The following is a 23480-nucleotide window of genomic DNA, read 5'->3' on the forward strand; positions in this document are numbered from 1 at the left end:
GAGAGGGGGAGAGAAAGAAGAGAAGACGTTGAGGAGAGGGGATGGCTAGAAGATGATCAAACGCAGCTGCTGATTTCAAATGAAATCCAATATTCAATTCATTTTTCAAATCTTTCTTTCATTGTTGGATTACATGAGTATATAAAGAAAATAAAAATGTGATGTAGCCTAGGTGAAATAAAGCTCACTTAGGACCAGGTTCTGTTTTAGGGTTGGCCGAATGGGCAGTTTAGGGTAACTAGGGCAAAATTAGGGTTAGGAATGGGAGATTGAGTTAGGGTTTTATTGGGTAATGGTCTGCAGAATTTTAGGAGTCTATTAGAATAGGTTTTAATGAGGTTTGAATAAGAAATAGAAATTCAGAAATATTAGGGTTAGGGTTTTGGGTTTTCAGATTTAGGATCTAAGCTGAAACTAGCGTTTAGGAGCAGATTTAGGGGCTGGGCTTTAGGTCGAGTTTTCCTAGCAGGGAGGTGGTGGTTCGGCTGGACTTTGGTGGGGTTTTGATGGCTGGTTAGGTCTAGGCAGATTTTAGGGTTTCTGGGTTTTTATGTTGAGGGAGGGATTTAGGGTTTGTAGTGGATAGGTGAGGCTGCAACTGAGATCGAGTGGGAGGGTTACTGTGATGGACCTGTGGTTAGGTTTTGAGTGTAATCTGATGAGGGAATAGGGCTGTGATGAATGTAGATGAAGCTAGGGTTTGGGGAAGTCGATTAGGTTAGATGGAAGTAAGAAGAAGAGATGATAAAGTTGCAGGAAATTGTAACTCTTACTGGAATTGCAGAATTTCAGCAGCAGCAACCTTGAAGAACTTGAAGGAAGAAGAAGACGAACCTCCCGATCTGCAAGATACAAGGAGTCGCCGGGTTACTCCAGCCCTAGCCCTTGATATTACTCACAAGGGGTCTTGATATAACACACAAGACAGAGAAGCAGCAGCAGTCATGGGCTGGATCCATTGATGATAGGCGATCCACCTCTAGTTATTGTTCCTTTCTTGGAGGGAATCTTGTCACTTGGTGTAGCAAGAAGCAGTCTGTAGTCTCTCGCTCCAGTGTGGAAGCCGAATTCCGTGCTATGGCTAAAGGAATCTGTGAACTCATATGGCTCAAGGGATTGTTGAGTGATTTGGGTATTATCTCTAAAGACCCTATGCGCCTCTATTGTGACAACAAGGCTGCTATTAGTATTGCTCACAATCCTGTCCAACATGATAGGGCAAAGCATGCTGAGATTGAAAAGCACTTCATCAAAGAGAAGCTTGAACAAATAGTCATTTGCATTCCATTTGTTAGTTCTGATAATCAACTTGCTGATGTCTTCACCAAGGGCTTGAATTGTAAAGTGTTTCACCTATTAGTCTCCAAGTTGGGCATGTTTGATATATTTGCACCAACTTGAGGGGGAGTGTTGAGAACCGTAGGAATGGAATATTATCTCTTTACCTTAGGTTATTTAGGGTTTTATTACTTTTTCCTGTTTTGCCTCTTTCACCCCTTGGGTTGTAATTCTTATTATAAATAGAATAGACCTCTGTCATTAATGACACATAATTCTCATTCTCTGATTCTGAACTATTACTTCCAATAAATATTACAACCTATTGCAACTAACAACTCCACGTACATCACATTTAACTTCCAACGTCAACATTTAGTCGCACTAATAACTTATCTATATAACTAACCCCACTACACATGCTCCTATTTCCCTTCACCATTTACATATGTTTCTCTCTCCAACCATGTACCAAGCAAGAGCTGCACACGTCAACAGTCCTATGTGCACATAACAGCACATGACTCACATTCTAAACTCCTTACTAACAATATGCATAAATATAAGCAGCTTTGTGAAGGTCAGTTACGAGAGAACTGAGAAACAAATGAAATAATTGTCTAATATGATAAAGCCCAAAAAAACAATTTTTTTTCATTCTACAGTTTCATGTATTTCGGCAGTGAACATTATCCATAAGTGTTCCATTAGAAAACATGGCAGACCTGAAAATTCAATGGACTGTCCAGGTCAATCAAACTGATATGATGATGGCAAGAAATGGAACATGAGAATTTTTTCTCCAGACCAACTAAAATTATGTACACTGTCCAAAAGACCTAAATCAGGTTCAAATGTCGCACTCCAAATCTCCCCATCAGTATTTGGAGGTTTGAATCAATGCAACTATGCCATGATCTAGATAATACATTTGGGGATGGAACTTCTAATCTTTAATACTTATGTAGCCATAGTATTGGGCTCTACGTCATGATTTCTCAGTGGGTTATGAAATCAGTACTAGAAAGATGGAACACCAGAAAATTCCAACTTACTTGACCACTGAGGGACTGATCTATAACTGCTCCAAAAATTAAGTTTGCACTTGGATCCACAAGATCATATATCACCTCTGCAGCAGCATTTACCTGCACGAAATCCAATATGGGAACTGAAGATATGGAAAACAAAGACATTGAAAATGACAAATAAATTAAAATCTGTATGACCATGCAAGTTCCTACAAGCTTGAGAGAGTCCAGCAGTGAAATTGTGTGGTAGCCACTACACTAAAAGTTCTTCAAGTGCAGAGTCTATATCATAATTATCACGTCTAGGCAACCCAAGGCATTGGAGGGGGCTGGACGCAAGGCAATTACTATGGTCTATATGATAGATTATTAATCTTATTTTGTTACTTTGGGTAAGAGACATGAAGAATAAAATGGTGACGGCTTTAAAAAAAAAAATTCCAATAATCATAAACCCTTCTTTTCTCCAGCCATTATTTCCTAGTGGGAATTGATTACCAATGAAAATAGTGTGGAGAACAAGTCAACAACTAAAGAGCTTGGATAGCCAATGCAAAGGCCAGGTTGGGCCTGGATATAAATGTGTGGTTTTTTTTTTTTTGGGAGGGGGGGGGGGGGTGGGAGGGGGTGAGGGAGGTGGGGTTGTTTGCTACTATCAATGTGAAAATATGATTTGACCTCTGGCCTTTCTCTTTCCATAAACAAAGGCAACCCAAATTATAGTTTGCACTTGAAAGACCAGGTTCCATTTTTTGCTATTATTAAAAAAACCTAGGGGCCTACCCAGGCCCCAGATGATATTCGGGTTAACAAAAAAAAAAAAAAGAAGACCAGGTTCCACTTCCAAGTCAAAAGTCCAGCTCCCAGGTTGGGTTGGGTTGGGTTGGGTTGGTGCAAAACAAAGCACAGCCTGCCGACTTAGTACACCTTGTAAGTAATGCAAGTTCAGCAGATGTAAATTTCAGATTTAAGAAACTAATTAGTTGAATGAGGCAAGTGCTGTATAATAGAATGAAATTTCCTTTATGAATGAGCTAAAATTACAAAGCTTCATGACAAGGAAAAACAGGACAATAAGTATGAAACAAAAATTAAGAAACTGTGCTCATATTAAATCATCGCAGACATACCATAGAGAGTAGGCAAACAGAAAATCCTGAGGTAAACATTAAGAGTTGCTTCATTTAGGGAACATGCTGTGGCTATGGAAAGAAAATTAATGAATGTGGTTTAGTAAGTGTTGAGATATGTATCACAAGTAGGGGTTTGTCCCTATCGTGATTACATAGGCTAGTTGCTATTTCTTTGCTATGTTTCCTACTCTATGTTAGATTCTCTTGTTTCCTTATTAGATTAGTTTCCTATTTTCTCTCCTTGGCTGACAAGGAATTAGTTTTCTTTTCTAACGTAACTTTCTATTGATTTTATTATAAATAAGACAAGGGACGAAGAGACTACTCTCACGTTACTAAGGGCTAACATAATCTATTGCACAATCTTCTTCCATCTTCTCTTCTCTCTTTTCTCCTCTCTAAAGTTACTGGTTACAGATCCTAGGTTTTCTACATGGTATCAGAGCTAGGCAACCAATGACTGATTCTCTCCAAGATTGCCGGTTTGAGAGTCGTTTCAAGGTTCTCCGATTTATGGAGAAACCCTAGTTCATAAAAGAAGGAGAACTAGGGTTTTGTATTGGTTTCTTCTTCTGGTTGTTTCAGCACTGCAGGCTATCATTCTTGGTCTGCATCTGCTGCTACTGCTATCGACATGCTATTAGGGAACAGTGTCGATTGAACCAGGTATATTGAACTGGTTTTTTTTTGGAGCTTCGAATCTGCTATCGTTTTCTGCTGCTACTATGCTCGGATTTTCCATGAGTATCGCAAACTGCTGCTCGAGTTTACTTCTGAGTCGAAGATTACTGATTTGATTCACTAGTTCCGATCATATTTGCAGACGATAGGTGAGGAATATCGATTTCCTTTGATTTTACTGATAGGGCTCTGGTTCTGCTGAATCGAAGATTGGTGTTATCTCTTCGATTTGCTAATTGCTACCTCAAGTCGATGCTTTTGCCGCTGTCGATTCTTCGAATCCACCTCTGGCTGCCGCTGCTATGGTTCTGGTATTAACTAGATCGAAGGATTGGTTGATGGCTGCATCAATTCTGCCCAGATTTTTGAATCAGTTCCGTCCAGCATTGAGAGATTGTAGATTGGAGTTTCTACTGGTTCTTCCTTTTTGAAGATCGATCAAGTCTCTTCTTCTTCTGGAAATCGCAGCTTGGTTCTTTTGAATGGCCATGAAGTTGCTGCTTCGTTCTTCGAATCTCAGGTTTCCTTTTCCGCTGGATTTGCTGGTTCTGTTGAGTCGTAAGGAAGAAGATAGCATCCTTCATCAATGGGTCCTTGGTTAGCGCCTCCTCTCCCTGGTTCTCGGTTGTACCATTGCAGTAGCCATGTTTCTTCTCGTTGCGTGAAGGTCTCAAACTCCCTGGTTTTCCCTCCAGTTGGTGTCCTGAGGAAGAAGACTTCCTCTACAAATTGCTGGAAGTGCTGGAATACGATGAGTGCTTTCCATATTCCTATCCTTGATTTCCTTATTTGAGTTTTCCATTTATGACCCTCTCATTAGCACTAAGTCACTCATGTCCTTATTTTACTTCCCATTCCAAGATTACCCTTTTGCCTTAGGTGATATTTGTAATTAGATTTCATCTAAATTACAACTATGCCATCCCTAATTCAACTTTGTGTGATTTACAATTCTGTCATTCCCCTTGCAAGAATTCTAATTCCCATTGTGTCCCACTGCTACTTCAATTACCCATAGCCCTCTTGAAAATTCTGGTTATTTACTAGATTGCCACCACTACTTAAATTTGATCTATTTGTTAATTGGGTAAAGCCCCTAAGCAATCCGAGTCGGTTTTTCGGAACCTCAGATCTACATTGCTTGTTATTTACCCATAACACCTCTTGAAAATTTCTGGTAAATTATAATTTTACCATTCCTTCCTTTTTAATTACCCATAGCACCTTTGGAAAATTCTGGCAAATTACACTTTTTGCCATTATCCCTTACATCATCTCCATTAATTGTCCCCGTGTACTACTACACGTGAGGGGAAGATTGTGTACAATTCCATTGCAAAACATGCAAAAACTTGCAGACATTGCAGAACATGCAGAAACTTGCAGACACTGCAAAACTTGCAGAAACTTGCAGACATTGCAGAACTTGCAGAAACTTGCAGACATTGCAGAACTTGCAGAACCTTGTAGACATTGCAGAACATTTGTGCAAAACATAGAAGACCAATTTGTTTCCACCATTTTTATTGGGTATCTTTAGTTATTGGGTTGTATTTGCCGTGAGGGGGAGAGTAAAGTATTGCCAGACACTGCTGCGACAATTCGGAATGATGCTTCGTCCTATTTCGTTCAAGTTGGGCATGTGTGCTTTCTATGCGCCAACTAGAGGGGGAATGTTGAAATGTTTGGAGTGTGTGCTTTATGGTGATTAGAGTTCTCTCTGTGCTCACTGGAGTCTACGACTACTATTCAAGACTGGTGTAGCATTTATTTTTTTCTATTCTTATTGGTCCAAGCTAGAGCTTTCTTTTGATATATGTATACTCCAGCTTGAGGGGGAGTGTTGAGATATGTATCACAAGTAGGGGGTTTGTCCCTAACGTGATTACATAGGCTAGTTGCTATTTCTTTACTATGTTTCCTATTCTAGGTTAGATTCCCTTGTTTCCTTATTAGATTAGTTTCCTATTTTCTCTCCTTGGCTGACAAGGAATTAGTTTTCTTTTCTAATGTAACTTTCTATTGATTTTATTATAAATAAGACAAGGGAAGAAGAGGCTACTCTCACGTTACTGAGAGCTAACATAATCTATTGCACAGTCTTCTTCCATCTTCTCTTCTCTCTTTTCTCCTCTCTAAAGTTATTGGTTACAAGTCCTAGGTTTTCTACAGTAAGCATATGTGAAAGAGACACCACTAGAAATTGCTTCTGTTCTAATCCTACATGATCTCCTACTAGCTGGCAATCTAGGCTATATATACATTTTAGTCCAAAACCACGAATTTATGCACAAACAAAAAGCTGAAGAATGAATAATAAATAAAAGAAAGGCATAGTTCAGATCCTTATGAGTTGTCTGCATACCTCATACAAAGTTAAATCACTTCCACCTGTGATGTTCCACACAATTCCAGTGGCCCTTTCTATACCGATATCCAGTAAAGGTGATTGGATGGCATTCAATGCAGCATCTCTTGCCCTGGTCTTGCCTGCAGCAAATCCATAATACCAAATCGACACAAGCATTTATTAAACAATACCATACAAATATGTTTCAAGTGTGAATCTTTAGCAGATTCCAAGTGCCTTTCTTAATTTTGATTTACTAAATGAAGAGGCTAGAAGTTTCACAAATTACCAGTCAGAATTCATCACAAGCCATTGACCACATGGATGCAGCTGAACATTGTTATTCAATTTTCTAATTCATGCATGCCAATTTTTTATATATATAACAAAATTAACAAAACAATATAGACATGAAAGAAGGAAATTGCAGGTCTGGACCCGGACTTTATCTTTTAATAGCCTTATGAACCCGGACTTTATCTTCCGATGGCACCTAAAGTGGAGGTAGTGTAGATACAGTCGGGTTTTACCCCCTCAGTAGCCTTGAGGAGTCACCTGTGGCTCGAGTTCTGGGAGGGGGAAGAACGTACGCCCTAGGAACTGCCTCCTGCTTCTCCAACTTCCTGCGTTTTCCTTAGGAGGCAATCCCTGGGTGCAAGGTGGAGCCGGGGGGACAGCTGATCCTACTATGGTTCCCATGAGCCTAGTGGTCAGTTGGGCCTTCAAGGGTCTTGTGAGAGTTGTCTAAGATTTCTTCACAGGACTGCCCGGCAATGGTGATCTGGCATCTCTTCACATGACTAGGGAGCCGGACATTCCACATGTTGACCTTCTACGAGAGCTTCCAGGAAGTTGTGAGAATCTTGACAGTGCCAGAGAATTGGAGGACCTTAAATGTCTCCTTGGTGCTTGAGATTTTGAAGATCTAGGAAGCTTTCACTTGTTGGAGACTTGGGAGATCCAGAAGCCCCGTTCGGCATTTGGAGATTTAGAAGACATCGAAGATCGATCTGATGTAGAAGAATTTTTTCATCCTGTTCCTTGGCCTCCTTGTAATGTTGTATGGCTCTCGGCCTCTTTGTAATGTTGTATGGCTCTCAACCTCTTTGTAATGTTGTATTACTCTCATCCTCTTTGTAGAATTCTTTTGTAATTACCACTGTTGTTTGGCGCAATCAATAAAATGAACCTTTTATCATATGTTTCTTTTGCTGGCTTTGAACGACTCTTATCTTTGTGGGACACTTGCCTTGCTATTCTCTGACCAAGGTTGAGATTGTAATATTCTTCTGACTCTTTCAGAATTTCTTCTTTTCCCTTGGGCTTTACCAAGTGGTGGGACCATTTCCCCTTTTTTCCCCTCTGATGGCTCAGTCTTGTAACGGCAACTGCTTGTGCTCAAGACCATGACTGGGCATTCTACTTGACACAAGTTTCTCCGCTTGGTGTCTTTGGAGTTGTTGCTCGTTGATCATGGCATTGGAGATTGTTAATGCTTTTGCTGAGTGTTGGATTTTTCTAACCCTTCCCCCCCAATCTCAACCAGGTAGCAGAGATGCTTTGGATAACCAACGCCTTTAGTCGAGCCTTGCCTTTCCTTAAAATCTTACCACCATCACTCTCGGCCAAGCGGCGGGGATGTCTTGGACTACCAACACCCTCGATCAAGTGTTGGCCCTCTTTAAAATCTTACCCCACCACTCTCGACTGAGCTGCGGGGATGTCTTGGACTACCAGCACCCGCAATTGAGCATTGGCTTTCTTTTAAAATCTTACCCCCACCACTCTCGACCGAGCGGCGGGGATGTCTTGGACTACCAACGCCCTTGATCGAGAGTTGGCTTTCTTTAAAATCTTACCCCCACCACTCTCGACCAAGCGACGGGGATGTCTTGGACTACCAATGCCCTCGATCGAGCACTGGCCTTCTTTAAAATCTTACCCCGCCACTCTTGACCGAGCAGCGGGGATGTCTTGGACTACCAACACCCTCAATCGAGCGTTGACCTTCTTTAAAATCTTACATCCACCACTCTGTTGAAGTTTGGATAGTTCAAGATCTCATCATTATTTTTCCCTTTTTTCCAGGCGTCAGGGTAGGGTGGGAGGGTATTTTACTTGTTATTTCATGTGTCGTTTGGTTGGACGTGCCTTTGATGGGTGGATGAATAGTCATGTGCCACGTCTTCTCCTGTGCCGCACACAATCGTGGGAGACCCGAGAATGGCAACTCACTCGTTCGCGTCTTTTCAATGCTTGCTACTACTTTTGAGGAGCATTAAATGCCTCTTGATGAGTGCGGCTTGAGGTTTTGTTTAAACCCTTCCTTCTTCCCCTTATTCTATTTTTCTGTTTCTAGGTTTCTTCTTTGTTGTCTAACTTCTACAGGCCTTATTCTCCTTGATTAAGTGCTAGTTCTTCACTTTTGCCGGCGTCTGGTTCTTCTGGTCTTCACTATTGGTCCATCTCTCTCCTTTAAGCACGTTTTCACCAGTAAGACCTTCTCCTTTCTAGGTTTCTTTGTATTTATCTTTTCTCTACTTTTCTGTTTCTCTACAACTTAGCGCATGGCATCTTTTGGTAAGGGCAAATCCTCTCTCCAGGAGAGGGCTGAGGCAAAGAATACTGCTTCTGGAATAGGACGGGGGCTCCCTAGGAGGAGTGGTTAACCTTCCCCCAATCTTTGGCTCTTCCCATGATGCTTCTGCCTCTGGTTGAGCCGGTGAAACTTCTACTTCTGGTTCCGCCGGTGCTGCTTCCTTGTTGGAGAGGCAGTTCTTGGAGGTGGCCTTCTCCGCCTTGTGGGGGCGCGTATGGTGTCTACAATCCCTAAAAGATTTGGGCAGTCCTTCACAGATCAATCCCCTCCTTGGGCTGTCAAAGTGTCAAGGGGCTTGCTAGTACGCTCACTGAAGCTGACCTGGACCACTTTAAGAAAAAACTCCAAATCCTTGTTTCCATAGCTCCCAAGCTTCCTAAGAAGGGGAATTTGCTTGCAACCCTGCCGAGGAAGAGATCTGCTTCTTCAAAGACTATCTTACTGGGGGATTCCGGTTTCCTGCCCAGTAATTCTTGGGCCAGGTCTTGGAATATTACCATCTTTCTCCTTCTCAGCTTGTTCCTAATTCTTATAAGAGCATCCTTGGTTATATTGCCATGATGATTGGTCTTGACCTGCCAATTTCTCTAGCCTTTTCTTGAACCTTTTCCACATTTATGCCCATCCTGGCTCTTGGGGTTGGTATGTCATAAACCAGCACCAAAGGTGAAGTACATTACCGGTCTACCCTCTTCTAATAAAGGGTGGGAGTACCAGTTTTTGTTTGCTCTAGGGGTTGGGGGCATGCCGTCGGGTAATGTCTAGTCTGAACTGAAGGTCACGGCACTGAACGTCAGGCCTCAGTTGAGCACATCGGACCTTTAGTCCTTACGGAAGTTGGAAGACAGGCCTCATCCTTTTGACGTCAATTACTTGACTGACGAGAATTTTCTTGCCCGGCACGGTCTCACTCCCGGTAAGGCTCCCTTTACCGCTCTTTTTGTGCACTCTAATAATTAAGTTTTGTGTTGATCCTTCTTCTGTTGTGCAGTGCCTATTGACCGGAGCTCTCTCCAAGCAGCGTATCCCACGGCCTCCGAAAAGAGGTTCAAAAGAGGCAAGCCTGCAGCCCTCCCAAACTAAGGGAAAGAAACGCTTGAAGATGAGTGCCAGCCAGTGCCTTGGAGCAGGTTTCTGATCCTCCTGCCCCTCTAAAGGGTCACGAGGCTTCTAATGCTTCTGCCCAGGGCAATTTGACCAATGCCCCTGGTCGAACTGGTCATATGTCGATCGACCTAAAAGCCGGTGTAGTTGACCTTCTTCCTGTGGACCAGGAACAGTTGCAGCTGGTGGTCGATTCTCCTCATTCGTTGGGCTGACGAACGAGGATGAGGTAATCCGGAATTCTCCCCACTTGTCCCCTCAGCACTCGGATGGGTATGTCCCTTCGCCCTTTGTCCCTCAGTGGCGCCTCTCCACCTCCTGCTCTGTTCTCGGTGATCTGTCACTGGGTAATTCCTGGGTTCACAAAGGCAAGTTTCTCCAAGACTATGACTTGGTGGAGAAGCTCTCTATTGAAGATCTAGAATTGAAGAGCTAGGGTACTCTTGCCCAGGCAAATTTTGCTCATGTTCTAGGTGGTGCCTGGGATCTTTACTTGCACTTGTTTATCTTACTTTTTCTGCTCCTGTAGCATGTTGCTTATGCTGGGGATGCCTTTGATCGCTTGGTGTCCCTCCAAGAGGAATTGAAGAAAAAGATCTCCAAATTCTGGACCTCCAAGACGCACTCCAGTTGCATACTGTTGAGCGTGATAGTGCTAAGAGTTCCCTCCAGATTGCCAACTGTTAGAGATATAGGGGCCAGAATACCATAGGGGTATTCTGGTCCTTTCCTCTTTTTAATTTGTTATTTATTCTTTTATTCTCTTTCCTTTGTTTATACTTATGTTAGCTATATAGGGGCATAAGTGTCTTATGTAATTCTCTTTTATTAGTATAAATAAAGGCTTAGGGAATCAATATGATTCACTTAAGCATTAAACCATTCTATTTCTTAACATGGTATCAGAGCAGGTAGGGGTCACGGTATCGAGTCCCCCTGGGAGCGGGCAGGTGTTAAAAAATTATTTATCCACCCGTGTCCCCCTTTGGATAGTCCGCCGTGTTAGAGCCAAGGCTCAACATCTCGCAAAATTTCGGCGATATTTCACCAAATTTCATATATCTCGAGCTGTTCGAGATACGATACCAATCCGAAATGGAAAAATACCATATTTCGACGATATCTCGTGCGATATCGACGAAATATCATGGACTCACGATATATCGCGAGAAATTGAAAAAGTCACTAAAAGTGTCACGTGCAATATTTCGAATATTTCGGAAATTTCGGTCATCTCATTTCGGAAATTTCGGAAATCTCGGTAATCTCGTTTCGAAAATTTCGGAAATCTCGATCATTTTGGCATTTTATACCCATAGAAAAATACCATATTTCGACGAAATTTTGGTATCTCGGAAATTTCGGTCAGACCGAAACACCGAAACGAAATGAGATTTAGTGCCATTGTTAGAGCTCCTGTATGATATACATATTGTTTGCTCCCTTTCCTAGAAGGTCGGTCTTTTAGAGGAAGCGGTTTCTACATGGTATTGCAACGATACTTCTGATAGTCATACTTCTGATAGTCCCCCTTTGGATAGTCCCCCTCTGGCAGTTGCAACGATACTTCTGATTTTTTTTCAAAAACCCCACCTTCCCATCGTGGTCTCTTCCCTTTTCCTTCTCTCTCGATTTTTTTTCTCCCCCTTCTCCTTGCTTCTTCTCCTTCTCTAAGGGCAGCACTGCAGAGGTGATCACATGATCTAGTGGCTGCCCCTTCCCACCTCTTTTATTCCTTTGTTTCATGACCTAAACCTTTTCTCTCGATGGCTGCTGGTTCCCTATTGCGCTGATTAGAGTTTCCTCCTTTTTTTGGAAGATCAGTCCTCGATTTATTGGGACTGCTTCTCCTTCTTTTGGAAACACTCCTGCGACATTGGATTGCTCCTATCGAGACTACAACAGGTCTTCTTTTTTTGTTCGATGGCTGCTGCTGGTTCTTTCCTGCGGCAATTGAAGTTTCCAGATTTTTTTTGAAGATCAGGCCTTGTGCTTTATTGGGACTGTTTCTCCCTATATTGGAGACCCTCCTGCGCCATTGGACTGCTACTATCGAGACTCCAACAGCAACTGAAGACCATATCTCCCAATCGAGACCTACTTTCAGGTTTTTTCTTTAAAAAAAAAAATCCCTGAATATTCTCGGTTTTTGGGATTGGACTGCTTGCGGCTCCAGCTTCTTTTGGATAATTTTATTCTTCATCCAAGGCATTCTCTACAGTATATTGGACAGCGTGGATAAGCCTTCTTCAACAATTTTTTTTTGGATTTCCCTTCCCCATCGATCTCTGTTTTTTGGGTTTTCTTCCATAACCCTAAAACACTTGATATTGGGGAGGGCTCCTATTTTGCTGCTGGACAGATCTCTTCTTCAGTATGGGTGACTCCATAGATATTTCGACTGCTACATCTGATCAGGTTAGCCATGACAAATCTGATTTCCGTGATCTCCATCCTAACCCTATCAAGTTAGACGGCAGTAATTATCTTCTATGGTCTCGATCAGCCTTGTTTGCTATTGCTGGACGTGGCCTCACTGATTATATTGATGGGACTATCCCTATGCCGACTGCCCCTGGTACTGCCAAGACTCAATGGCTAGCCAACAATGGTCTTCTTATGTCATATTTTGTTGGTTCTATGAATTCAGATCTAGCCCAGGGCTTTCTTCTACTTGATACCGCGTCTCAGATTTGGGCAGCCTGTAAAGAGACATATGGGCAGTGGTAATGATGCTCAGGTGTATGAGCTTCGTAAAAAGGTCCTTCATACTACTCAAGGGGACCTCACGGTGTCTAAATATTATGCCACTCTCCGCAGCCTCTGGCAGCAATTGGACCATTTTTCAGATTATCACCCTGATACAGCTACCAACATCGCTGCCTATAAGAAGCATGTTGACAAGATTAGGGTGTATGATTTTTTGGTAGGGTTGAATGTTGAATATGACCAGATTCGTGTTCAAGTGTTGGGCCATTCCCCTTTTCCCACACTTGAACAATCCTATGCCCTGGTCTCTTCAGAAGAAAACCACAGGACTGCTATGTTACATCCTCCTGTTTCGGACAGATCGGCTCTCCAGACTGCTGCCCAGGCTACTGCTGCCGCTCTTGGGCCTTTATCTGTTGGTTGTTCTCCTTCAGGTCCTATTTTCTGTGACCACTGTCATAAGCCTTATCATACCAAAGACAAGTGCTGGAAGCTTCATGGGAAACCGGCTGACTTTGAAGCCAAGCAGGCTGCCAAGAAAAAGCCTAAAAGTAAGGTAAATCAATCTGAATCTGTTGATACAGCCCCGGCTATCGACATTGGTCTATCCAAGGACAATTTACAAGCTTTCTTGCATATACTAAGGTCTTCCGCTGCTGCTGCCTCTACTACTTCCGCTGCCACTGCCAATGCCAATTCCTCAGCTCCTTCAGGTTCATATTTTGCTCGGTCAGGTATCCCTTTTGGTGGTCATTGTACTTCTGTAGCTTCACATCCTTGGATCATTGATTCCGGGGCTACAGATCACATGAATGGTACTTCTAGCTTATTTTATAGATATTCTCCCGCTTCTGGGAAAGACAAGGTCAAGGTGGTTGATGGCTCCCTTTCTTCCATCTCTGGAAAAGGAATCATCAACTGTACTTCCAACCTCCCTTGGTCTTCTGTTTTACATATACCTAATTTTACTGCAAACCTCCTTTCTATTAGTAGTATTACTCGTGATCTTCATTGCAAGGTAACCTTTTATCCTTCCCATTGTGTTTTTCAGGATCTGGCGTCTGGGAAGACGATTGGATTGGGTAAAGTTCACGGTGGGCTGTATCTGCTTGATGATGGTCATCTTCCTTCATCGCTACCTTCTCCACTCCATCAGAACTCCTTGGTCTGTTCTGAACTTTACCAATGGCACTCTAGATTAGGTCACCCTCCATTAGGAATTTTAGCGCATTTATTTCCATCTTTAGTCACCAAATGTAATAAGGATGATTTTTTTTGTGAGGCTTGTGTTCTGGCCAAACAGACATGTGCAACTTTTTCTTTATCTAATAAAGGAGTTCTTCTTGTTTTCATTTGGTGCATTCAGATGTTTGGGGACCTAGTCGTAAGACCTCTATTTCTGGCCATCATTGGTTTGTGTCATTTATTGATTGTCATTCTCGAAATACTTGGATTTATCTTCTTCAGTCTAAAAACCAAGTTTTTTCTTGTTTTCAACATTTTCATAAAATGGTCCAGACCCAATTCCAGGCCACCCTTAAGGTTTCACGAAGTGATAATGGCACTGAATATAAGGAATCCCACTTTCAAAAATACCTTGCTGATCATGGGATTATACATCAGACTAGTTGTGTTGATACCCCGGCCTAAAATGGTGTGGCCGAAAGAAAGAATCGCCACTTATTGGAAGTGGCACGAGCATTAATGTTTGCTCGACATATTCCATCCCAATATTGGGGTGATGCGGTTCTCACTGCTTCTTACCTTATGTTGAATAATGTAAACCAGAATACCGTGGGGGTATTCTGGTCCTTTGGGTGCTTTAGTATTATGTTTTATAGTTGTTTATGTACTGCCTAGCTGTATTGGCTAGGCAGGGGTATTTTGGTCATGTAATTTCATATTCCAGCATTATAAATAGGCAGGGGTATTTTGGTCATGTAATTTCATATTCCAGCATTATAAATAAAGGTGCCTAGGTGATCACAATAGATCATTCAAGTTTTCTCAGTTCTGTTTTTTAGTATTCTAGTTTTGAACATGGTATCAAAGCTAGGGTTCTAAGACTTGCTCGATTGTTCAAAAAAACAACCCTTTTCTCTCGATTCCTCTCCTCTCCCCCTTCTCCTCTCCCTTCTCCCTTCTCTCTTCTCTTCCTTTGATCCATTCAACCCTTTTTAGGGCAGCACCCATGAGGTGATCCATCTATGGTTCGAGTGCTGCCCTCCATCTCACCTCAATTTTAAAACCTAATTCAGATCGATAGCTGCTGCCATTATCTCTCTCTGCGATTCAGGATTGCTTCAGTTTTTTTTGGAGATCGATCTCATAACAGTTGGGAGATCAATTGGTTTCTTTGGAGCATCAATGCAGGCCTACGACAGCATCTATCCTCTCTGATTTCACATTGATTGAAGACCCCACAGCTGCAGCCTCTTTCCTCTTCTTATCGATCTCAACTGTCAGGGTTTTGCAAAACCCTGACACTTTATCGATTTGGTTCTTCTAGGCTGCTGTTTGGGAAGATTTTTTGAGGGATTTTTCCCTGGTTATATTGCTGCACTCGACACTGTTTCAGCCTTAAATTCCTGCTGTTTTTTTGAAGATCAGAATTCTGTCCAATTTCAGATCGACTACTGCAGAATTTTTGAAATTCAGTTTTTTTTCAAAAAACTCGAATTTTACCTTGCTGCATTATGGGTGACTCAGAGATTACATCAGCTGCTACTGGAGGAAATCAGACCAGGACTGATTTCTTGCCCTATGCTGCTGCCATAAAACTAGATGGTACCAATTATCTGATTTGGGGACTCACTGGCCACCTTACTGGTATCACCAAACAGCCCACTGAAGAAGGGGCTGCCTGCACTAAATGGGCAGCTAATGATGCGATGGTGATGTCTTTTGTTCTGAATTCTATGACCACTGACATTTCTAGTCAGTACCTTCTCCTTGACATTGCGACTCAGATATGGACTGCTGTCAAGGGTACTTATGGTCGTTCAGGGGGTGGTGCTCAGGTTTATGAGATCCGAAAGACTCTTCAACACACTACCCAGAAAGAGATGACAGTCACCAAGTACAATGCTGCCCTCAAGTGCTTATGGCAGCAACTGGATCACTATGCTCGATTCCTACCTACTACTGCTGCAGATATTACAGCCTACCACACTTATGTGGATCAGTTTCGAGTCTATGACTTCCTGGCTGGACTTAATGATGATTATGACCCTATTCGGGTGCAGGTTCTTGGTCGGGTTCCTTTTCCCACTTTGGAGGAAACTTTTTCATATGTTCACAGTGAAGAGACAAGGAGGGCTGCTATGATGATTACTCCTAAGGTTGACAGATCAGCTTTACAGACTACTGGTTCCATCACTACTGACACTTCTGCTGATAATGTTGCTGCTACTGCTGCTAGTAAAGAGCCTGTGAAGTGTGATCATTGCCACAAACCATATCACACTAAGGCTCAGTGTTGGAAACTTCATGGGAAGCCTGCTGATTTTGAGAGCAAACGTGGTCGTGCTAAATCTAAAAACAAGGCCAATCACACTGAAAGTGTAGCTTCAGCTCCCACTACTGACATTGGTTTCTCCCAGGAAGAACTTCAAGCTCTCCGGCGTCTGTTGAACACATCTGCTGCCCCCACTACATCTGCTGCCAATTCAGGTTCCTTCTTTGCCCATACAGGTATTTCCTTTGCTGGTCATTGTGCATCCGTGGTCTCCACTCCTTGGATCATAGACTCTGGAGCTACTGATCACATGACAGGTTCCTCCAGTCTTTTTAATACCTACTTCCCTGCCTCTGGTAAAGACAAAGTAAAAATTGCTGATGGGTCCCTCTCCTCCATATCTGGGAAGGGCTCCATTGGTTGTTCTCCTTCATTGACTTTATCTTCTGTGTTACATATTCCCAAGTTTACTACTAACCTTCTCTCCATTAGTAGTATCACTAAATCTTTAAACTGCAAAGTGACATTCTTTCCTACTCATTGTGTTTTTCAGGAACTGGACTCGGGGAAGACGATTGGATCGGGTAAAGTGCATGGCGGATTGTACCTGCTTGATGGAGATCCTGCATCTACACTGGCTATACCTTCTAGACTTTGTTCACCAGCATCTTTTTCCTCTGAATTACACTTATGGCACTCTAGACTAGGACATCCCCCTTTAGGAACCTTATCTACTTTATTTCCCGCATTCGGCAAAACTTATTATAAAGAAGATTTTTTTTGTGAGCCTTGTGTCTTGGCCAAACAGACACGTTCCACCTATCCTATCTCTAATAAAAGGTCATCTTCTTTATTTCATGTTGTTCATTCTGATGTGTGGGGTCCTAGTAGAAAAGTTGCCCTTTCGGGTCATCGGTGGTATGTCACCTTTATTGATTGCTATTCTAGGTTTACTTGGGTTTATCTGATGCACAACAAAAGTGAGGTTTTCTCATGTTTTCAGCACTTTCACCAGCTGGTTCAAACTCAATTTCATACCACTATTCAAATTTTACGGAGTGATAATGGGCGAGAGTATATGGAAGGTCAGTTCCAAAAATACCTGGCTGCCCATGGGATCCTCCACCAGACCAGCTGTGTTGATACTCCAGCCCAAAATGGTGTGGCTGAGAGGAAGAACCGCCACCTCTTAGAGGTCGCTCGTGCCCTTTTGTTTGCCCGGAATGTCCCCTCAGTTCATTGGGGGGATGCTGTTCTCACTGCCGCCTATTTAATTAATAGGCTGCCCAGTCGGGTCCTTCACTCTAGACCCCCTGTTGAGCTACTACTTGGCTCTTCCTCCTTTATTGTTCCCCCTAAGGTGTTTGGCTGCGTATGCTATGCCCGGGATACCAGGTCCCCGGGCAAGCTTGAACCCCGTAGTCTTCAGTGCATTTTCTTGGGGTACTCTGCTACTCAGAAGGGGTATAAATGCTCACCCTCCATCCCGCCGGACTTTTGTCAGCATGGATGTTGTGTTTCATGAGCGTCTCTCCTACTATGTGTCACCACCTCTTCAGGGGGAGCGTGTTAGCGAAGATGTGTTGACTGTTGAGCATCCTCCTCCACTCCAGTCTGTCTATAATGAGTCTGTTCAGCCTACTTCTGGTCCTCCCCCCCGAGTCGTGGGAGAAGTTCTTGTTCAGGGAGCAGGACACTCCAGCCGGATCGAGGTTCCTGCTCAGGGGAGCACCCTCAAGCCCAAACTCCCGTCCGGAGAACCATTAGTGAATTTGGAGAGGAGGATTGATGTTAGCACTATGAAGACCTATGGAAGGAGACATAATCGGTTCAATCCATCTGTTGCTCCTGTACCCATCCAATTGCCGAACCTGGATCCGAACCCGCCTCTCCACTGGTAATGTTCCTTCTCCTGACTTGCCTATTGCCCTTCGCAAAGGTGTCAGGATTGTACTCAGCATCCTATATCTCATGTTGTCTCTTATGACTCCCTTTCCCCATCATTTCGTGCTTTTGTTACTTCTCTTTCTTCTGTTCGTGTTCCTAATAATTGGCAGGAAGCTTTATCAGATGGAAAGTGGAAGGCAGCCATGATGGAAGAAATGGAAGCTTTGAAAAAAAATAACCCATGGGAGCTTGTTGTTCTTCCACCTGGGAAGAAAACCGTTGGATGTAAATGGGTGTTTGTGGTAAAACAGAAGGTGGATGGCACTGTGGATAGATATAAGGCACGGCTCATTGCCAAGGGTTTTACTCAGACATACGGCATAGACTACCAGGAGACCTTTGCACCTGTTGCAAAGTTGAATACAATTCGTGTGTTGTTATCTTGTGCAGTCAACCTTAGTTGGGAGTTGCAACAGCTAGATGTTAAAAATGCCTTCCTGAATGGAGCACTGGAGGAGGAGGTATACATGGACATTCCACCAGGGTTCTCTTGTGACAGTAATAGAGGAAAAGTGTGCATCTTTGAAGCGTGCCTGTATGGGCTGAACAATGACCCGGGCTTGGTTTGGTCGATTCCACAAGGCCATGATTTCTGTGGGCTATAAGCAGAGTAATGCTGATCACACACTCTTCATCAAGAGGGTTGGTGAAAAACTCAATGTTCTTATAGTCTACGTTGATGATATAGTGGTTACTGGCAATGATGGTGATGAGATCAGACAGTTGAAGATCTTCCTTAGCCAGGAATTTGAGATTAAAGATCTAGGCAAATTAAGATACTTTCTTGGGATTGAAGAGTGGCCAGATCTGCGAAAGGCATATTTCTCTCCCAAAGAAAGTATGTCCTAGACTTATTGGCTGAAACCGGTTTGCTAGGCTACCACCCTTCGGACACTCCTATGGATCCTACTGTTCGGCTCAAGGAAAATGGGGGTGAGCCTGTTGATAAAGGCCGGTACCAAAGACTTGTAGGGAAGCTGATTTACCTTTCACACACTCGTCCAGACATTGCTGTTGCTGTGAGTGCAGTGAGTCAATTTATGCATGATCCCTACACTTCTCATATGGAGGCTGTTCTTCGTATTCTACATTATTTGAAGTCAGCTCCTGGAAAGGGCATTCTTTTGTCCTCACATGGTCACCTACGGGTAGAGGCATACACTGATGCTGATTGGGCTGGTTCAGCAGATCGAAAGTCCATTTCTGGATATTGTTCTTTAGTAGGTGGAAATCTTATTACCTGGCGTAGCAAGAAGCAGAATGTAGTTGCTCGTTCTAGTGCCGAAGCTGAATTCAGAGCTATGGCACAAGGTATTTGTGAGTTACTTTGGCTTAAAGGGCTGCTACAAGACTTGGGTCTACCTATTCGCCTTCCTATGATGCTGTACTGCGATAACAAGGCTGCAATCAGTATAACACACAACCCGGTGCAGCATGACCGTACCAAACATGTTGAAGTGGATAGGCATTTCATCAAGGAGAAATTAGAAGATGGGCAGATATGTATTCCCTTTGTGACTTCTTCGGATCAGCTTGCTGATATCTTCACCAAGGGTCTGCCTGGAAAATTATTTCACCCTAATCTAGTCAAGTTGGGCATGATCGACATATTTGCTCCAACTTGAGGGGGAGTGTTGAATAATGTAAACTAGAATACCGTGGGGGTATTCTGGTCCTTTGGGTGCTTTAGTATTATGTTTTATAGTTGTTTATGTACTGCCTAGCTGTATTGGCTAGGCAGGGGTATTTTGGTCATGTAATTTCATATTCCAGCATTATAAATAAGCAGGGGTATTTTGGTCATGTAATTTCATATTCCAGCATTATAAATAAAGGTGCCTGGGTGATCACAATAGATCATTCAAGTTTTCTCAGTTCTGTTTTTTAGTATTCTAGTTTTGAACACCTTATTAATAGGTTACCTTCTTGGGTACTGGATTCCCGTAGCCCATCTGGCGTTTTACTTGGTGATTCCTCCTTTGTGGTTCCTCCCAAAGTCTTTGGCTGTGTCTGTTATGCTAGGGATACTCATTCCCCTTGCAAATTTGAACCTCATGGGTTACGGTGTATTTTTTTGGGTTATTCTCCAACCCAAAAAGGATACAAGCATTACCACCCCCTACCCGCTGTACTATGGTCAGTATGGATGTGGTTTTCCATGAAACTCTTTCTTATTATTCCTCCCCACCTCTTCAGGGGGAGCGTTCTAGTGAAGATGTGGTTCATACTCTTGGGTTTCCCCTTTTCCCATCACCTATAGCCACCGACCATCACTCCCCGGCTGCTGTCCAGCCTCCCGAGGCTGCTGTCCCTTCACCTACGGGGAATCCAATACAGGGGGAGATCATGGAAACAGATGGTGGTAATGTTCCTATTCAGGGGGAGCTGACTCCAGTACAGAGGACCATTCGTAACTTTCAGAGGACCATTGACAATTCCACTATTCTCACTTATAACCGGAGATGTTCTAACAGAGGGCAGAATCAGGCCACTGTAGCACCGAGACCCATCCAGTTGCCGCCTCAGGATCCAGATCCTCCTTCTCCTGGTGAGCCCTCCTCTTCTGATCTACCCATTGCTCATCGCAAAGGTACCAGGACCTGCACTTTACATCCTATTTCCCGTTTTGTGTCTTATAGTTCTCTTTCTCCCTCTTTTCGTACATTTGTTTCCTCCCTTTCTTCTGTTTCCATTCCTAAAAATTGGCAGGAAGCATCTACAGATGGGAAGTGGAAGGCAGCAATGTTGGAAGAAATGAGAGCATTGAACAAAAACAATAAGTGGGATCTTGTAGTTCTTCCTCCAGGAAAAAGACCAGTGGGTTGTAAATGGGTGTTTGTGGTCAAGCAGAAGGCAGATGGTACGGTGGATCGGTACAAGGCACGTCTGGCTACTAAAGGCTTCACTCAGACGTATGGCATTGACTACCAGGAGACTTTTGCACCGGTAGCAAAACTCAATACTGTATGGGTATTGCTATCCTATACAGTGAATCTTGGATGGGATATTCAGCAGTCAAATGTAAAGAATGCCTTCCTCCATGGTGAACTAAAGGAAGAAGTATATATGGACGTTCCTCCAGGTTTTTCAAGTCCTGTTACCAAGGGAAAGGTGTGTCAACTGAAGCGTGCACTCTATGGCTTGAAACAGTCACCTAGAGCTTGGTTCGGTAGATTTCACAAGGCTATGTTGTCCATGGGCTACCAGCAAAGCAATGCTGATCATACCTTGTTCATCAAACGTGTGGGCGCTAAGGTTACTCTCCTCATAGTCTACGTTGATGATATTGTAGTGACCGGTAATGATGGTGATGAGATCAACAGGTTGAAGCTATTCCTTGGCCATGAGTTTGAAATTAAGGATCTGGGGATTCTGAAATATTTTCTCGGGATAGAGGTTGCTCGTTCTTCAAAGGGTATATTTCTGTCTCAAAGAAAGTATGTCCTGGATCTACTATCTGAAACGGGGCTGCTAGGGTATCATCCTTCAGCAACTCCCATAGAAGCTACGACAAGACTCAAGGAGAAAGAAGGCTCACCAGTTGACAAAGGTCGTTATCAACGGTTGGTGGACAAACTTATCTACCTATCTCACACTCGGCCAGACATTGCCATTGCAGTGAGTATGGTCAGCCAGTTTATGCATGACCCTTATTCTTCTCATATAGAGGTCGTCCATCGCATCTTACGATACTTGAAGTCTGCTCCAAGATAGGGGATACTCTTATCTCCCAATGGTCATCTGAAGGTTGAAGCATACACTGATGCGGATTGGGCTGGTTCAAGCGATAGGAAGTCCATCTCTGGATATTGCTCTTTTGTTGGTGGGAACCTTGTCACCTGGCGTAGTAAAAAACAGAATGTGGTGGCTAGGTCCAGTGCTGAGGCTGAATTTCGTGCGATGGCTCATGGTATCTGTGAATTGTTGTGACTTAAGGGGTTGTTGCAAGATATTGGAGTTGCTGTCCAACTTCCAATGATGTTATATTGTGACAATAAGGCTGCCATAAGCATCGCTCATAATCCTGTCCAACATGACCGTACTAAGCATGTGGAGGTAGACAGACATTTCATTAAGGAAAAACTTGAAGCTGGCCTTATCTGTGTTCCCTATGTGAAGTCTGCTGATCAGCTGGCTGATGTGTTCACCAAGGGGCTGCCTGGCAAAGTGTTTCATCCTTTTCTAGCCAAGTTGGGCATGTGTGACATTTTTGCACCAACTTGAGGGGGAGTGTTAGAGATATAGGGGCCAGAATACCGTAGGGGTATTCTAGTCCTTTCCTCCTTTTAATTTGTTATTTATTCTTTTATTCTCTTTCCTTTGTTTATACTTATGTCAGCTATATAGGGGCATAAGTGTCTTATGTAATTCTCTTTTATTAGTGTAAATAAAGGCTTAGGGAATCACTATGATTCACTTAAGCATTAAACCATTCTATTTCTTAACACCAACTCCCGCAATAAGGAGCTTGAGGACCAGATAATGACAGCCATCCAGTCGCACCATAACGAAGAGAGCTCCTGGGCTGCTGAGAAGGGAGTCCTTGAAGATAAGTTACAGTGGGCCCGGGTGCGTGCAGAGGGCCTGGGGAAAGCCAAGGCTTTTGCAGATAATCGCCTTCAGGAACTCAAGTCCAAGCTGAGGGAAGTCAAGGCTAAGCTGGTCGGGTCTGACAAGCAGGAAAAGGCCATCGCTACCAAGGCAGTTGCCAAATTCAAGCTTCCAAGGAATATGACGATACCCTGGTAGAGGCGGGCATAGACTCCTATATCATTAGCACTCGGGAAGCTCGAGATCTGGTTTGGGAGTCTTCCAACTTTCAATTTTTTTAGGTGTCCTAAGGCGCTGGCGAAGACCAGTAAAAGAGCGGGCAGAGGAGCCGGAAGATGAAGAGGAAGGTAAGGGAGAAGATGGAGAGGAAGTCGAACTCGTGGGAGCTCAAGAACAGGATAAAGGCATAGAGGAAGGAAGTGTCGGGGGGCTACAGAGGTAAGAGTTACTGAGGACGGCGCCCGGGATACTAAGGATGGTGCCAATCTCTCTGTCTCAGTCGACGCGGGCCAGAATGTAAATCTTTTTTCAAAGTGAAATGTTTACTTCGTCTCTTTTTCATTCCTTTTTGTATTCATCAGTAGAATGTACTCAACTTTCATCTAAATGGAAACTTCTCTTTCTTTCCTCGGTATCTTTC

The 23480-nt window shown here is 43.2% G+C and overlaps 1 protein-coding gene across 1 annotated transcript in view; it reads right to left on the bottom strand.

Moving 5' to 3' along the window:
• Positions 1-23480, bottom strand: part of LOC122652310 (cell division protein FtsZ homolog 2-2, chloroplastic-like) — a 44255-nt gene that overhangs the window by 4756 nt on the left and 16019 nt on the right. Inside the window, exons 4-5 of the mRNA XM_043846017.1 lie at positions 6489-6613; positions 2334-2426 (exon numbers count right to left, since the gene is read on the bottom strand). Of these exons, the coding sequence (XP_043701952.1) occupies positions 2334-2426; positions 6489-6613 (218 nt within the window). The remainder of the gene's footprint in view (positions 1-2333; positions 2427-6488; positions 6614-23480) is intronic.

This window comes from Telopea speciosissima, chromosome 2 (assembly GCF_018873765.1).
Source record: "Telopea speciosissima isolate NSW1024214 ecotype Mountain lineage chromosome 2, Tspe_v1, whole genome shotgun sequence".
NCBI classification, from domain to species: domain Eukaryota; kingdom Viridiplantae; phylum Streptophyta; class Magnoliopsida; order Proteales; family Proteaceae; genus Telopea; species Telopea speciosissima.